We start from the raw sequence: 17,023 nt of genomic DNA, 5'->3' as shown, positions 1-17,023 counted from the left end.
CTCTCTCTTTTTCCTGCTCCAATCTTGCTCTTCAATAAATAACCACCTGCTAATGTTCCCAAGCGTGTAACCCAAAGGATTGCCTTTTTAGAGTCACATTGGTGTTGGTAATTGCTATAAGGTAGGAGGCGCAAAATGTTTTTGGCCTGCAACTCCCATGATCCCTAGCTAGCAGGACAGGGATTATGGGAATTGTAGTCTCAAAACATCTGGATTGCTGAGGTTGAGGAAGCCTGAACTAGACGCTAGAAGAGAGAGATGTGTGCAAACCTTTGTGCATCATAGAACTCTTCGGGTGGAAGGGAAGAGTAACTGACTCTGGTGCATTTATGCGCATAAACCACCGGTGGCTCAGGGGCCTGAAACAAAACTAATTAAGCCTTGCTGGGGTCTAATCCAGCACTCCACTTTCCACAATGACTAGAAAGAGGGTCACAAAATCCCCCCCCCCCCCCCGCAATTGCCTGACTGCAGCATCTAGTTTTCAGAGGTAGTGTGTCTTGGAAGATGGCGGTGCCATTCCCAAGCGTTATATGGCTGCTGAGAACGGGAGAGTTTTGCTAGATTAGATCAGGGGTCCATCTGTACTTCCTGTTTCCCAGTTGCCTCTAGGAAGTCCAGAGAGCCATTTCCTAGTTACAGCAGTCAGAGGTATACTGTGTCCAAACATGGAGGCTCTATTTAGCCAGTGGTAGACTTAAAGGTAAAGGGACCCCTGACCATGAGGTCCAGTCGTGGCCGACTCTGGGGTTGCGGCGCTCATCTCGCTTTACTGGCCGAGGGAGCCGGCGTACAGCTTCTGGGTCATGTGGCCAGCATGACTAAACCGCTTCTGGCGAACCAGAGCAGAGCACGGAAACGCCGTTTACCTTCCCACCGGAGCGGTACCTATTTATCTACTTGCACTTTGATGTGCTTTTGAACTGCTAGGTGGGCAGGAGCAGGTACCGAGCAACGGGAGCTCACCCCGTCGTGGGGATTCGAACCGCCGACCTTCTGATCAGCAAGTCCTAGTCTCTGTGGTTTAACCCACAGCGCCACCCACGTCCCAGTGGTAGACTTACCTTCCATTAATTTGCCTCTCTCTTGGGAGGTTTTCTGCCTGGCTTCGTAATAACCCCTGATTGCAAGCTCCAAATCCCTCTTCTGCTATTTTTATTATTATTATTATTAATTTGTCGCAGCATTTATATCCTGCTTTTTCTCCAGGGATCTAAAGATGATGAACATAGTTCTGTCCTTCACCTCCATTTTATCCTTACAACAGCCCTGTGAGGTAGGTTAGACTGAAATGCAGAGACTTGGCCCAAGGTCACCCAGCGAGCTTTATAGCTGAATAAGGGGATTTGAACCCCGGTTTCCCAGGTCCTAGTCCAACACTCCTAATCACCGCACATGGGAGATCAGGGTTCAAATCGCCCACGCACAGTCTCTTAGCTTAACCTGTTGGATGTGCACAAACCTACCTAGAAGGGTTGCTGAGAGGAGAAAACCAGGAGATCCTTGGAGGAAAGGCTCAAGATGCATAAAATGAATAAACCAACTTTCTTCGTATCCAAGAAGCAGCAAAGGGTTCTTTAAAAACAACACAGCCCCACAGTTAAAGGCAAAGCTGGTGTTGTTCCTTTGCCCTGGGGAGGAAGGGATTAAAAGAGGCCTTTGACTAAGTGACCTTTTGGAATGCGAAGGAATCCGCATTGAGGTGGGGGTGGAGGAAGGAAATGACCCCAGCTATATCAGCAATGCAAAGATTTGCTGTCTCTCTCTCAAAGGATAGGGAACCTGATGCCCTCAAGGTGTTGCTGAACTCTCATTCCTGGCCGTTTGGCTGTGCTGGAGATTTGGAATCCCAACAACATTATATACTGTTACAGTGGTGCCTCGCAAGACGAAATTAATCCCTTCCGTGAGGCTCTTCGTCTAGCGGTTTTTTCGTCTTGTGAAGCAAGCCCATTGACAGCTTAGCGGATTAGCGCTATTAGCGGTTTAGTGGCTTTTAGCGGGTCAGCTGATAAGCGGCTTAGGGCTTAGGAAAAAGGGGGAAAAAGGGAAAAAACCCCGCAGGAACTAGCAAGACATTTTCGTCCTGCGAAGCAAGCCCATAGGGAAATTCGTTTTGTGAAGCGCCTCCAAAACGGAAAACCCTTTCGTCTAGCGGGTTTTCCGTCTTGCGAGGCGTTCGTCTTGCGGGGCACCACTGTATTACATTCATACGTACGCCACATTTTTCCAAGGTCCTCCTCCTCCCCGTTTCATCGTCAACGACAACCCTGTGAGGAGGGTTAGGCTAAAAGATTCGTGACTGGCCCAAGGGCACCCAGTGGCTGCATGGGGATTCGAACCCTGATCCCCCAGGTCATAGTCCAACACTCTAGCCATTTGTACCACTGGCTCTGGTACAAATGACAGGCCTGATATATAGAGCAAATCTTTGCATTGCTGATAGATGGGAGTCATTTTCTCTCTCTCCTCCCCCCCCCCAAGCTTTTTCTAACTGGAAACAACCCCCCTCACCATGAAGCCCCTCTGTTGCTAAATCCGGCTGTGGTCATGTCCCCCTGCCCTTGTCCCACTCCCAAATTTGCAAAAAATTAACTGTCTTTTGATTTGGAACAGTTTAGGAAAGTTACAGTGAAATAAGATTCCAGCCTTAAACTGCTATCCTAGGCACACATACAGTCAACATTATTGGGGCTTACTTCTGAGTAAGGATGCATAGGGTCAAGCTCTCTCTCTCACGCACGCATGCACACATGCGCGTGCGCGCACACAAAAAGTGAACTACATACTTGCATTGAAATTGACAATTGCTTTCCCGTAACACTGCCCCTTCTTACAATTAAAATTTAGAACGACCTTCTTGGTGCGACACATCTTTGCATTGAAAAACACAGCTGCTTTTGTGAAATCTATCCAGTGGAACCTTGGTTTCTGAACTTCATCCGTTCAGGGAGTCTGTTCAATTCCTGAAACAGTTTGGGAACCAAAGCGCAGCTTCTGATATAAGTCTGGTGCTTTTTTCTGGGGGTGCTCAAGAGTACAGAGTACTGGCAATTTTTCTTTCTAGGCAAAAAGCACTGCATAAGACGTCCTGAATTCAGCAAGGCTTCCTTCCATGTAAGTAGGGTTAGGATTGCAGCCTTCGTTCCAAAGTGACTGCAAAATTCGTCTTTTCTCCTATTTTTGTATGTGCTTGTAGGAATTTTGGCCACCATCCTCTCTCTCCAGGTATTCAGTTTGAGGTTTCCTCTTACACCTTCAGGGTATATGTCCTCCTCTCTCCCTTCCATCACCTGATTGAAACTAGAGTAAAGGCTGAAATTCTAGTTTTCCCCATGAATGGAGAACAATATCCCAGTGTCTGGGGCTGCTGCCTTTAAGTTGCTGGGAGCTGCGGTTTCTCACATCCATCTGGGAGACCTCATTGCTTAATTGGCTATTTCTGCAAAGAATTTGCCCATTGTCAAATCCTGTTTGGATAAAGTAAGAGGGGGCGGGGAGTGGACTTAGATCTAGCTAAACTGATGACCTTTTTTCTTTCCCTTTTTTGAATAAAATAAATCCACAAGGGCCAGCCCCCTGGAGATTTCAGCTTCAGCAGGAGCTGCTGTCAAAGGTCAACGGCCGAGAGGGCAAACGAAGGGCGATCGATATCAATTCTTGCCCTGCTGAAAGGAAGGGTTTCTAAAAATATATAAAAACGAACCAACGTGGCTAGCGAGTTCAAGTTTCTAGGCCTTGTGGCGTTAAAGAAACAGCCCCCTCCGGATCCAGAATCCTAAAATCCTGATGGAATCTTTTATATTAATGTCCTGACACATCACTGGTTTGCTAGATGAGATGGGATGGGGCTGTTCTGTGGGGAATGCAAGTCCAAAATGTCTTTATACCACCACCTTAGGCGTCCTGTATGAGTCGCACAATCGGCACACACTCCTTTTAACAAGAGTGGCGGGGGAAACCCAGCCAGATGAGCGGGCTATAAATAATAAATCATAATAATATTATTACAGTGGACGCTCGGGGTGTGAACGCGATCCGTGCGGGATGCACATTCGCAACCCACAGCGGCGTGTCTGCGCACGTGCGAGTTGCGATTCGATGCTTCTGTGCATGTGCAAAGCATGATTTAGCGCTTCAGCGCATGTGCGACCACCAAAACCCAGAAGTAACCCATTCCAGTACTTCTGGGTTTCGGCGGTCCGTAACCAAAAAAAAAAAAACCTGAAGTGTCTGTAACCCGAGGTATGACTGTATTATTAAATAACTTAAATGAAAGCTTGGTATGTTCTGCCTCATGCCTATGGTGTACGTATAATAATAATAATAAATAATAATTTATTATTTATACCCCGCCCATCTGGCTGGGTTTTCCCAGCCACTCTGGGCGGCTTCTAACAGAATATTAAAATCCAATTGTCTATTAAACATTAAAAGCTTCCCTAAACAGGGCTGCCTTCAGATGTCTTCTAAAAGTCTGGTAGTTATTGTTCTCCACAGGGCGGGTGCCACCACTGAGAAGGCCCTCTGCCTGGTTCCCTGTAACTTCGCTTCTTGCAATGAGGGAACCACCAGAAGGCTCTCGGCGCTGGACCTCAGTGTCCGGGCACACATAGATTGGCAGATAGTCCAATCCCTGGCATACCCACGAAGGGCTGGAAAAGATTTCCTGCCTGAAACCCTGGAGAGCTGCTGCCAGTCCGTGTAGGCAATACTGACCTAGATGGACCTGTTTTCTGACTCCGTAAAAGGCAGCTGCTACCTGCATCCCTGTATGTAGCATCTATGATTTTTTTTCTGTAAGCATAGTAGAGAATATGTCTGATCATTATGTGAGATTACATCCCTCCTGGGGCGTCTCCAAAATCGCTTGCTAAAGACAAGACCCCCTGCATGCATCTACCTTGGTGAGTTTATTTTGTTAATCTCTTCGGTGTCGGGCTTGAGCGCTGGCATGAGCTGAACCCTACACCTCCCTTCTCTAATGCGATGCCTTTAAAATTTTAATGTTCCAACTCTCAAGTGGCAGTTTCCACGGCAGGCCATGATAACCTGAGCCCTTTGCGAGTTGTCGAAAATCTGAATAATTCCACTGTTCGCCTGCAACCTTGAGTGACGGGTCTGGTACTTCTGGTTAAGGGCGGTGTCCGAATGTCATACTTTCAGGGTGTCGCCAGCTGAAAAGTTTAGCCACCTGTCAAGAAACGGAGAGGTGATCGAATTGAGGTCACCTGCTGGTCTTTGTCACAGATGCGTCATTTGAGAAACCTTGTCCCTGTCGCAAAAGTCCACCTCCGTAAACACCCCTGGTTTAAAATATACCCATTTCACAGATCGGAAGGCAGTGGCACCCAGGGACTGGCATATCCCTGTCTCTGATAATAAAAATGCTGTCCTTATTTCACCTCTGGGGAAGGTGTTGGGGATTACTGCCCTAAAAATAAAATAAAATGTAAAGTTCGCTCATGGTTGCTAGATTTTCCTGCTACTTTCCTTGATATAAAACCTCTTGCATTGCATGGAGTTTGGCTGCATCATCGTGTAAGTGTGTGTACACCTGAGGAAAATATTCAGAACACACCTCCCTTTCCAGATAGCACATTTCGTCAGTTCTGCCATAATCACAGCCACATTTGTAATGTTCTTCACCCCATGACAATGCAATCCTATCCATTATCTACTCGGAAGCAACCCGACTGAGTTCAAAGGGACTTGCTCCCAGGTAAGCCTAGGATCGCAACCGCAGGATTGGTTCTCGAGATCCTGGTGGAAAAAAATTCCCTTTTATACTGGCTCCACAGTCCAGTGTTTTGGCAAAGAAACTGACTTTATTTTCTTCCCAAATTAATTTCACCCCCTTTCCCTTATCCTACTCCAACCTGTTAGGCTGGTTTTTTGCTCCTGTCCCCCACCAGGTTCAGGTTTCTGTTGGAAGAAAGTATTTTAAAAAGTCCTCTGTATGTGGTTAAAAAAACACAACTTGGCTGCTGTTTGTGTCTCCAGGTTGGAACAGTGTGTGACCACAAAATGGTGGGTGGTTTTTTTTAAAAAGAATTGTTGGTGGCTACATTATATTATACTTTTTTTATTTCAATATTTGCATATCCTCACCTGTTGCAAGGAGCCCTGAGTCTTTTTTTTTTTTTTAACAGAAAGAGGCTTTAAATAAATTTAATAATACTGAAACTTAACTACAGAATTTCCCACTCTTCCATTTTCGCCCAGAAACCTCCCCCAGCCTCAAATTTGAAATTAAATAGCTTCAGCCTACCTCGCAAGGTTGTTGTGATGAGAAAGCTACTCCCTCCGCCAACCTGAATGGCTTTCAAAGAGGTGTAGCCGCTGGTTTTTCGCCATGTTGACAGCTGGTCCCAGACCAGGAAGCTGGGGTTTTGAATGCCCTCTTCCCGGGGGTCAAAGCTCACCTCCTTTCCCCCATTGAAAGCCTCACTGCTCTTAATTGTCGGCTGGGATATTTTGCAGGGGGTGCGGAAAGAGTGATTTTTTAATGCTTTGATGGCGCACACTCCGAGAAATGCTTCAGGGGCATCCGAAAAAGCAGGAAGCAATTTCTATGCATTGTTTGTTTCTCTTTGGGGAGCGTAGCTTATGATTAACGACGCTCGGGGTTTTGTTCTTTTTTTGCTTTCCTTGCCTGCGGAATGATAAAACCTGAAATGCACGCCCAGCACATTCTCCTAAACCAAGGCAGGGAACTGTTTTCAGGCTGAAGGGCTGCATTTTGGGTGGCCATGTAGGTGGGGCTCTTAACTCTTGGTTTGGGATTTCCCCCAAAAATGTCTGAGTTCAGTGAGCCGCTGGGGATCCAGGTCAGGTCTGCACCAGACATCAAATGCATAACCTACACACATATAAAGCCTGTGACTACCATCCCCAAAGAATCATGTGAAGAGGCAAAACCGAAATTAAATGCCTTTAGCCAACATTACAAGGTTGCTGTGGTGTTGTTGTAGAAGGAAGCTAGAAACTGTAGCACTGCGAGGGGGGAAAACTACAGATTCTAGGATACACATGTGCTTTAAGTACGATAATCTTTATTGTCATTGTCCCATACAGAATAACGAAATTGAAAATGTACATCAGACATTCAGAAACCAACAAGCCTGCTATCCCAGCTATCCCAACCTGGTTAGCCCCCTAAAAACTCTGATACCCCATAATTAAATACAATACACTCCCATAGAGACTACCTTACACTGCGTTTAAAACCAAAATCGCATTTGGATAGAAACTGTTTCTCAGACGGCTAGTCCTGGTCTTTATAACCCTGTACCTTCTTCCAGAAGGCAGAAGCTGAAAGAGATCATTTCCAGGGTGCGCACTGTCCTGCGCTATCTCTGCAGCTTTCTTGTGACACCTGGAAGCATAGATTTGATCCAAGGTGGGAAGAGTGCACCCAATTATTCTCTCCGCAGTCTTCACAACCCTGGACAGCATTGTTTTTTCCCTGACAATGGTATGATGTGAACTTGTCCCTGTCTCCATCATGGGCAAGCGCTAGGCCAGGGGTCAGCAACCTTTTTCAGCCGTGGGCCGGTCCGCCGTCCCTCAGACCTTGCGGGGGGCCGGACAATATTTTGAAGAAGAAAAAAATGAACGAATTCCTATGCCCCACAAATAACCCAGAGATGCATTTTAAAAAGAAGCACACATTCCACTCATGTAAAAACACGCTGATTCCCAGACCGTCCGCGGGCTGGATTGAGAAGGCGACTGGGCCGGATCTGGCCCCTGGGCCTTAGGTTGCCTACCCCTGTGCTAGGCGGTCTCCTAGTTCTAGGGACAGGCTCAGCCAGGTAAAATCACCTGAGGAACCTGTGGAGGAGCATGGCCTGAGGAGGGCAGTTGTGTTGTTGCCTGAGTCGAGTTAGAGAGGTCTGAGGGTCCCTTGCTCCTTCCTAAACTCTTCTGCCGGGTAATGGCCACCTCAGCCTGCTGTGGAAGCGAGTTCTGCAGTTTAACTACGTGCTCTGTGCCGAAGTACTTTCCTCTCTCTGCCCTGAATCTTCCCACAGTCTTCAGATCCTGTGCCTGGAAAAAGCGAGAGCGACTGCAGGCCCTTCTCCTCCCCGTATGGCAAGGACGTCCCTGCCGTCCCGATCGCTGCTATTTACCCGGGACGGCGAGTCCTTGCGCAACAGGTGAAGGGCTGCTCTCATGCCTCTGGAATTCCATTCCTCCTGCTGCACCTGCAAGGACGGATCGATGATGCAAGCCCGAGGTGTGGCGGTTTCAGGTTGCTCCCTGAACTCTCTAAGCACCTGCCAGCCTAAAAACCAGCAAACGAAAAAACACACACGCTGCAAAAGCCCGTCTGAATAACAGAGTTTGGGGAAGGTTGGAATGATGGTTGCCGGACCTGTGGCAGGGAGTTCCACAGGGCAGAACCTGTGGAGAGAGCTGGTGTGCGGTAGTCATTAGAGTGCCGGACTTGGACCCAGGAGGAGACCAAGGTTCGAATCCTGCTTGGCAACATCACTTTGGGCCGCTGCTTATATCTCAGCCTAACTTGCCTCGCAGGGTTATTGTGAAGATTAAATGGCGGAGGGTGTGCTGCCTTGAATTGCTTTTGAGGTGAGGGGAGGGGGAGAACAGGCGGGATTTTATTTTATTTTTGAATTTGCATTTTATTTATTTGTTAACATCCTTATATTACATCCGTAAACGTTGTCGTATTCCATTACAGGACTTACTATAATATAATTTCTAACATGTATACAAAAATTATATACAAATTTTATATACCTAGAAAGAAAATGAAACAAAAAAAGAGCAAAGAGAAAAAACAAAAACAATTTCCCCCCCAAAATCATATATATACCAACACACTAGACTTCCTGTCTATCCCGTTGTATATTCCTTTTTTACAAATGAACGCACTCTTCTTATTGTATATTTCTTTACATTTTATCTAATACATTCCTGTATCAATATGTGCTCTTGGTTGGGAACAGGCGGGATATAAATGCAGTAATAAAATAAAAAAATAAAGGCGCAGCCCTTAGTAAAGGTTGCTCAAATCTTAGGGTCCTGTGGGCGACTGTATTAATCAGATAATAATATATAATAATAATTTATTATTTATACCCCACTCATCTGGCTGAGTCTCTCCTCTGTTAGAGGATCTCTAACAGTAACAATTAGCTTTGTCATAAGAAATAATTGTGTTGTGTTTAGTGTGTGTGTCCCGTGGGCCCAGCGGCTTTTAGTAGTGACGGCTCAGTAGAGCCTCCTTGCTCAGTTGCAGCATATCTCAGAACACCAGGTTGCAGGGAGCCAGAGGAGGGCTGTACGTTGCCTTCCTGCCCTGCTTATGGTTTCCCGAATGGCCTCTGTGGGGAGCTGGACTAGACAGACCTTTCTGTAGAATCATAGACTTGTGGAGATGGAAGGGACCCCAGGGGTCATCTAGTCCAACCCCAGAAATCTCGACTAAAGCATTCCTTACAGATGGCCGTCCAACCTCTGCTTAAAAACCTCTAAGGAAGGAGAGTCCACAACCCTCTGAGGGAGTTCGTTCCGCTGTCTCAACAGCTCAGGTTCTTGGTTTTAAGTCAAAATCTCATTTCTTGCCATTTAAAATCGTTAGTTCCCCTCCTGCCAACTCGGAAAACAAGCTTGCTCCATCTACAGATGTGCGAAGATGATTGCTCCCTCTTTTCTTTCGTAGGCTGAATTCAGGCCTCTCGTCTTAAATCCTTACAACTGATTTTCCTTTTTAAAAAAGAAATATGTAATATTTTATTAAGCTTGTTTGTTGTCGTTTAGTCGTGTCCGCCTCTTCGTGTCCCCCTGGACCAGAGCACGCCAGGCACTCCTGTCTTCCACTGCCTCCCGCAGTTTGGTCAAACTCATGCTGGTAGCTTTGAGAACACTGTCCCACCATCTCGTCCTCTGTCGTCCCCTTCTCCTTGCGCCCTCCATCTTTCCCAACATCAGGGTCTTTTCCAGAGAGTCTTCTCTTCTCATGAGGTGGCCAAAGTCTTGGAGCCTCAGCTTCAGGATCTGTCCTTCCAGGGAGCACTCAGGGCTGATTTCCTTCAGAATGGAGAGGTTGGGTCTTCTTGCAGTCCATGGGACTCTCAAGAGTCTCCTCCAGCACCAGAATTCAAAAGCATCCATTCTTTGGCGATCAGCCTTCTTTATGGTCCAGCTCTCACTTCCATCCATCACTATTGGGAAATTATTAAGCTTAAGAATAGACAATACAGTACATTACATACAATACAATCATACCTCTTGTTAGATTTGCTTCAGGTTAAATCTTTTCAGGTTTCATCCCACGGCAACCTGGAAGTACAGGAAAGGGTTACTTCCGGGTTTTGCTGCTCGCGAATGCGCAGGTGCTCAAAATGATGTCACGCGCATGCGCAGAAGCAGTGAATCGCGACCCGCGCACGTGCAGACACGGGTTGTGTTCTGCTCATGTTGCGAATGGGGTTCTGGAACAGATCCCGTTCGCAACCAGAGGCACCACTGTACATACAATCACTGTACATACAATACATACTTTACCTATATACATACCCAACGTGAATACACCCAAGTATTTGACTTCCAAATATTCTCATTGTGCTATTTTACATTTTGGTGGTCTATACACATTTTTATTATTTAGGTTTCCACTTTTTTTCTCTCTACAAATTTTACTACATATTCCTCTATTTTCTAGATTCATTCTATATCTCTCAGGAGATTTGTCTTGTCCGTGTAGTTTTTAAGATATTCATTGAAAACCACTGATTTTCCAATATGCTTCAACAGCGCAGTCCCGCTCAGGCTGCAGGGTGGCATTGGGAAGAGGGAATTTTTAAGCCTTTCCCACTCAACATCCCACCCCCCCTCCAGCAAATTTTCCCCTCCCCACTCGAGAAAAATGGGGGGTGTTTTTTCCCCATCTATTGCATCGCATCGAAGAACCGTACTCCGCGTAACATGAACTCTGCTGGAGAGGTTATGCTCCCCTCCGCAAATCTTGTTGCGCTAATGATCTAGAGAGGATTGAAATAATGAGCTGTAGATTATGGGATTGGTCAGGCATCTGTATATATTTCTTCCCGGGGGGGGGGGGGGGGGCTGGTTTCCTAGGCTCTGAGCTCCGGGGAATTTCTGGTGGCAGCTGACGCGCTGCGATTTCCTCCCCCAGGCACACATATCTGCCATGGCATGTGCAAAGATTTCACTAGGCTTCGCTGTCTTTGCAGGAAATCCCTGGCATTTGCAAGGGGCTGGGCTAGATGGCATTTTGAGGTCCCTTTGGGCACCAGAATTCTATGGTTGTTCGATTCAGGGAGGTGGACTTCCAGAGAAGTTTGGATCTGCTTTATTATTTTTCCCGTTGCTGGGAAACTGATAGAAAACGGTGACACGCTTGTGTGATTGACGCTGTTGTATGTCCACTGTATTCTGTTTGGGCTTAACACTAGGTTGAAATACAGTGGTACCTCGGGTTACATACGCTTCAGGTTACAGACTCTGCTAACCCAGAAATAGTGCTTCAGGTTAAGAACTTTGCTTCAGGATGAGAACAGAAATCGTCCTCCGGCGGCAGCAGGAGGCCCCATTAGCTAAAGTGGTGCTTCAGGTTAAGAACAGTTTCAGGTTAAGTACAGACCTCCGGAACGAATTAAGTACTTAATCCGAGGGGCCACTGTATGTATTGCATTGGAGACCTTAATATGTTTGCTATTCTGTGCTTTGATTGTGTGTGGGGGGGTGTATTTCAATGGAAATTGTAGTTTGTGAACCTGTAAATTAAAATCACGGATATTTTTAAAGTTTGCAGTACTTCTGCAATACAGTGACTAAATTTCCAACAAAAAATACTTTACAAAAAACTGAGAACATCTCATGTCATTATACTTGGCTGAGCCAACACCCATTTTTTCATAAATGTGGTTGGTTGTTTTGCTTGTACAGGAGTCTCCTGCGATAAGTTTGACCATTTTCGCTGTGCTCCAGATTAAGTGCACTCCTATGGAATCAGAGGTGATTTTTGCAACTTATTATTTTTGCTGCAGTAATCAAATTGGTTTCCACCTCTTGATCTCTCTGTTTAAATATCCAAGCAGGAATATCTTAGGCTCCGTTGGCACATGGGCTCCTAATTTTGGAAATAGGAGTCGTCGTCCCCAAAAAAAGTATGGAGTATCTTTAGCAATTAGCCATCTTGGTTTTCAATTTGCTGTACAAAATCAACAACAAACAAACCAGATAGAAAGCGAGATGAGGGGGTGATTGGGCCCAATCGCAGGAGGATTTGCTTATGCTCTTTTTGAAAATCTGTGTGCTTGGGATTGCCGGGTGCCGATTAGGCGGGAGGAAACCCTGAATATGTACTCCTGGCTTTGTGCAGATTTAGGAAAGGGTCATTGCCTAGTGGCTAGAGCACCTCCTTTGCATGCGGAAGTTGCAGATTGCATCCCCACTGGCACCTGCAGGAGGGGTTGGGAATGTCCCCTGGCCGAAACCCTGGAGAGCTGCTGCCAGTCTGTGCGGACAATACTGAACTAGATACGGTGATAGTCTGATAAGCCAGCTTTCTATGTTCTGGTTTAAGTCAGAACCATGAGGACTAGGATCTTGAGTCTGTTTAGTGGAAGGACAACAGTTCAGCGGCAGACCTCCAGGTTTGATACCCAGGTGAGGCTTCCAAAAGCACCTGCCAAAGCCTGGAGGGCCGCTGCCAGTCAGAGCAAGCAGTGCTGAGCTTGATGGAGCAATGGCCTGACTGCTTGTAAGGCCGCTTTCTGTGCCCCTGTTTAAACCAGCCATTTTTGTCCGTAACCATGAGGACTGGAGTCTCACTTTATTCCTGCCTGAGAAGGGCTGTAGCCCTGTGGTGGAACATCTGCTTTGCATGCAGAAAGTCCCAGGTTCAGTCTATCACAAGTTAATAATTATAATAATAATTATAATTTATTATTTATACCCCGCCCATCTGGCTGAGTTTCCCCAGCCACTCTGGGCGGCTCCCAATCAAATGTTAAAAACAGTACAGCATTAAATATTAAAAACTTCCCTAAACAGGGCTGCCTTCAGATGTCTTTTAAAGATAAGATAGCTGCTTATTTCCTTCACATTTAAAGGGAGGGCGTTCCACAGGGCGGGTGCCACCACCGAGAAGGCCCTCTGCCTGGTTCCCTGTAGCTTTGCTTCTTGCAGTGAGGGAACCACCAGAAGGCCCTCGGAGCTGGACCTCAGTGTCCGGGCAGAACGATGGAGGTGGAGACGCTCCTTCAGGTATACTGGGCCAAGGCCGTTTAGGGCTTGAAAGGTCAGCACCAACACTTTGAATTGTGCTCAGAAACGTACTGGGAGCCAATGCAGATCTCTCAGGACCAGTGTTATGTGGTCTCGGCGGCCGCTCCCAGTCCCCAATCTAGCTGCCACATTCTGGATTAATTGCAGTTTCCGGGTCACCTTCAAAGGTAGCCCCACGTAGAGCGCATTGCAGTAGTCCAAGCGGGAGATAACTAGAGCATGCACCACTCTGGCGAGACAGTCCGCGGGCAGGGAGGGTCTCATCCTGCGTACCAGATGGAGCTGGTAGACAGCCGCCCTGGACACAGAATTGACCTGCGCCTCCATGGACAGTTGTGAGTCCAGAATGACTCCCAGGCTGCGCACCTGGTCCTTCAGGGGCACAGTTACCCCATTCAGGACCAGGGAGGCCCCCACATCCGCCCTCCCCCTGCTCCCCCAAAAACAGTACTTCTGTCTTGTCAGGATTCAACCTCAATCTGTTAGCCGTTAAGCCTGGGGAATGCTCCTGCCTGGGCATAAAGCTGATCGCTAGTTTCCTAAAAAGCCAAAGGACTCTCATTAAAAACAAGTAAGTCACAAGTCTGTAGCCGGGGAGGGTCAGAGAGGCTTCGCATTCTTGCGGCTCTCGCTTTCCCAGCGATTCTGAAACGGCAGTGGTCACTTGACCAGGTACATCGGCGGGTGGGAGGGTGGAGGTTCATGGCAGCCCCCTTTGCCCCCTCCGTTTGTTGGGCCCAGGGAGTGAATGCCAGCCTCGGACGGGCACCTGACTCAGCTCCTCCTCCTCCCTCCGCTGATACAGAGCTGGCGCCTGCCCAGCGATTGTTGGACGGAAACTGGCAGCCGCGTTCCGCCTGGGTTGCTTGCCGTGTTCCAAGCCCTGTCTGTGTCCACGTCGGCTGCGTTTGCAGGAAAGCAACGGCCTCCTCCGTGTCAGAGCTCCCGCCGCTGCTGTTCCTTCTGATCGGAAAGGTGTGTGCTTGAGCCAAAGAGATGCGGGATTTATTATTATTATTTTGGCTCAGATCCTGAGAGCTGCTTTGGAAGTTTGCTCCCCTGCCCTGCCTCCGTAAATACTGCTCACTGGTTTCCCTCTGGTTGGTTGGCTGCTGTGAGAGGAGGATACGGGACTTAGACGGGCCTTTGGCCTGATCCTGCCACCGCCTCTTGTGTTCTTGCCATCCCAGCTGATGGGACCTGGAACCCAGGTGTCCACAGAGTTCCCACCCCCAAGTCTAAAATAAGAATTTAAGCTATTCCAGCGCACTGTGCTTTTTGCAGTAGCCAATCAGATGCCTCCCACACAACCTGTAAGCAGAGCATGATGGGAATATCCCGCCGCTGCTCTTTCCTCCCAATATTTGAGGGTAGACTGCCTCTGGACCTGGAAGTTCCATTTTACCCTCACATAAATAGGCAGCGACAGATTTTTGCGGTTTTGATTAATCCCTCTTTCCCCTTTTTGTTTTTTTCAAATGTAAGCTAGTGGACCTTGCCGCAGGGAGTTCCACAGATAGGATTCTTCTTTGTGTGTTATTTGTGTGCGTAAGGGGGCCTGTAATTCTAGTCGAAGAGACAAAAGCTTTATTCACCCTCTCCTGTTTTTCTTCTCCTCAGCTTGCGTGATTTTTATAGACCTACATTCCCCCACCCCTTAATTTTCATTCCATCCCTATCCCCTAAACGCGAAATTCCTCCCACATCCCATTTTGAGGGACATGTTATATAATCAGTTTTAGTCCTTTAAAAGTGTATAAACCGCTTTGGCCGAAAGGCAGCGAATACTTAATAAATAAATAAGGTAGCTGGCTCGTTCCGCTGCATTCAGTTTAATTTATTTCATTTTTAGCCCACCTTTTTCTCCAACAAGCTGGAGGTGGAATGCACGGTCCTGTCCTGCCCCTCCTCAATTGATACCCACAACAACCCTGTGAGGTAGGCTGCCCGAGACAGCGACTGGCCTCCAAGGCCTCCCCTGACAGTGACCTTCATGCCAGAGAGATGATTTGAACCCTGGTCTGCCCCAGCCTGACACTTAACCACTATGCCTCCTCTTAGCACGCAAACAGCATCCGTATCCTGTCTGACAACCGTCACCTCTCTCTGCAGCAGAGGCTGTTCCGCATGGGACAGCAAATCTTGTCTCTCAAAGACCTGAATCCCCAAATCTCATTTTCCACACTGCCTCCTCCTTCCTCCCGCCACCCTCAAACCCCTCCTGCTCCTCCTCCTTTCCCCATCTGTGATCAAACCACATGCACACAAACACACACCTTCCAGCTGAGGTTGCAAATTCTGCATCCCGCCACCAGCCAGCTCCATTCGCTTGCCTGCCTTCCACCACCCAGAACACCCCCCCTCTTGCCCAGGCTGTTTCTGATGCCCTTCGCCCCTGCCTGGAGAAGGAAGAAGACCCCCTTTGTGCTTGTTATCCTGGCTCTCTTTGGAAGCCTGTGTCCAGGAGCAGGCAGGACAGCGGAGGGGAGAAAGCAGGCGAGATAAGTGTTCCGGTTGACCGTTGGCTCAAGGACATCGCTCTCCCTCGGCCAGCCAGCCAGCCGCTCTCCTCCCCACGGCTGGCCGGGAAGCTTGCCTGATCTGCGGAGCCTGCGGCAAGGAAGGAACTGGCCAGCGGGGGGAAGCGGGGCTGTTTGGCTCTCCCTCTCCCTGCTCCCCGCCTGCCGTGGAACCGATGCCACGATGCAGCCCAGCCACACCGCCACGTGCCACCGGCGCCGCTAAACTGCCACCGCATTGCACTGCGCTCAAAATGTCAGGTCCCGCCGGCACCCGGACGCGAGCGGGTCTGCGGGCCGGCCAGGTTCCCACGGCGTTCGGCCACGGAGGACGCTGGCTGCCTATTTAGCTGCGTCAAACTTTTTTTTTTATTTGTTTATTTCTCTTCTCTTCTGCACACACCCCTGTCCCTTTCTGGATGCACTTCTAACCCCCTCCTCTTTTCGGATTGCTCCAGTCGCAGTGAGTATGCAGCAGTAATTTGGCAAGCTGCAGAAAGCAAGGTGGGTGGGTTGGAGAGCAGTACCCTTTTGTTTTTCCGCCTTCCCATTCGGCTCGGCAGCCTGGCAGCTGGTGATGGACACAACGTTGGCAGCCCTGTGGCGGGTGATGGACACAGTGGTGCCCCTTCCCACCGCTCCCCCAGCTTCTCTGCTCGCGAGGTTCTGCCGGTCCATTTCCCGCTGACACTGCCTTATTATCGTTTTGGTTTTTTTTAATTGATGCTCTTGACGGTCCCCGATCGCGCGATGCTCTGATGGAGTTGAAAGGAGCCAGTTTCTGAGTGAGACTCTCGCGAAAACAATCGCCTGTATTGTTCCCGGCTTCCTGGATAAACCTCGCAAGCCCCCTCTCCCTTGCAGGCTCCAGCACCCTTTGAAATTCATTTCTGGTTTAAAGGTAGCGGCTTCGTTCGGCTGAGCAAAAAGGGAGCGTGCCGGCTGGTCGGGGAGCTAAGAGTGCGAGACAGGAAGTTTCCTCCGGGAAACAGAGAGAGAGAGATTTCCTCAAGCTGTGAGCTGTGTTGGACAGTTTCTCTGACTCTCAGAATGCTTAGAATGTAGGAAGACGCTGCTGGATCAGGCCTAAGGAGGCCCAGCATCCTGCTTTCACAGGGCCAACCAAATGCCCCGAGGGGAGGCCACAACGACTGCGCATAAGAGCCCTCTCTCCCCTCCTGTAGTTTTGGAGGCATTGCTGGAGACAAAGTACAGCCATC

At 48.3% G+C, this 17,023-nt stretch overlaps 1 protein-coding gene and 1 long non-coding RNA gene across 3 annotated transcripts in view; one reads left to right on the top strand and one right to left on the bottom strand.

Annotated features, from left to right (window-relative positions):
* Nucleotides 1–4,894: 4,894 nt before the first annotated feature.
* Nucleotides 4,895–6,989, bottom strand: LOC307205910. Its single transcript, XR_013834183.1, has 2 exons — nt 6,272–6,989; nt 4,895–5,194 (listed from the first exon to the last, which is right to left on the bottom strand). It is a non-coding gene; the product is annotated as an uncharacterized lncRNA (long non-coding RNA).
* A 6,982-nt stretch (nt 6,990–13,971) lies between these two features.
* Nucleotides 13,972–17,023, top strand: part of CGN (cingulin) — a 56,688-nt gene continuing 53,636 nt past the window's right edge. The window contains exon 1 of one of the 2 annotated variants that reach the window (XM_079957898.1): nt 13,972–14,259. In XM_079957898.1, the coding sequence (XP_079814024.1) occupies nt 13,987–14,259 (273 nt within the window). In that variant the 5' untranslated portion in view covers nt 13,972–13,986. Of the gene's footprint in view, nt 14,260–15,668; nt 16,308–17,023 lie in introns of those variants that run through there. The other variant, XM_079957899.1, reaches the window with a different exon arrangement.

Source organism: Podarcis cretensis (assembly GCF_951804945.1).
Source record: "Podarcis cretensis genome assembly, chromosome: 16".
Taxonomy (NCBI): Eukaryota; Metazoa; Chordata; class Lepidosauria; order Squamata; family Lacertidae; genus Podarcis; species Podarcis cretensis.
Note: the sequence above shows the minus strand (reverse complement) of the source record. Positions and strands in the feature narration are given on the sequence as shown.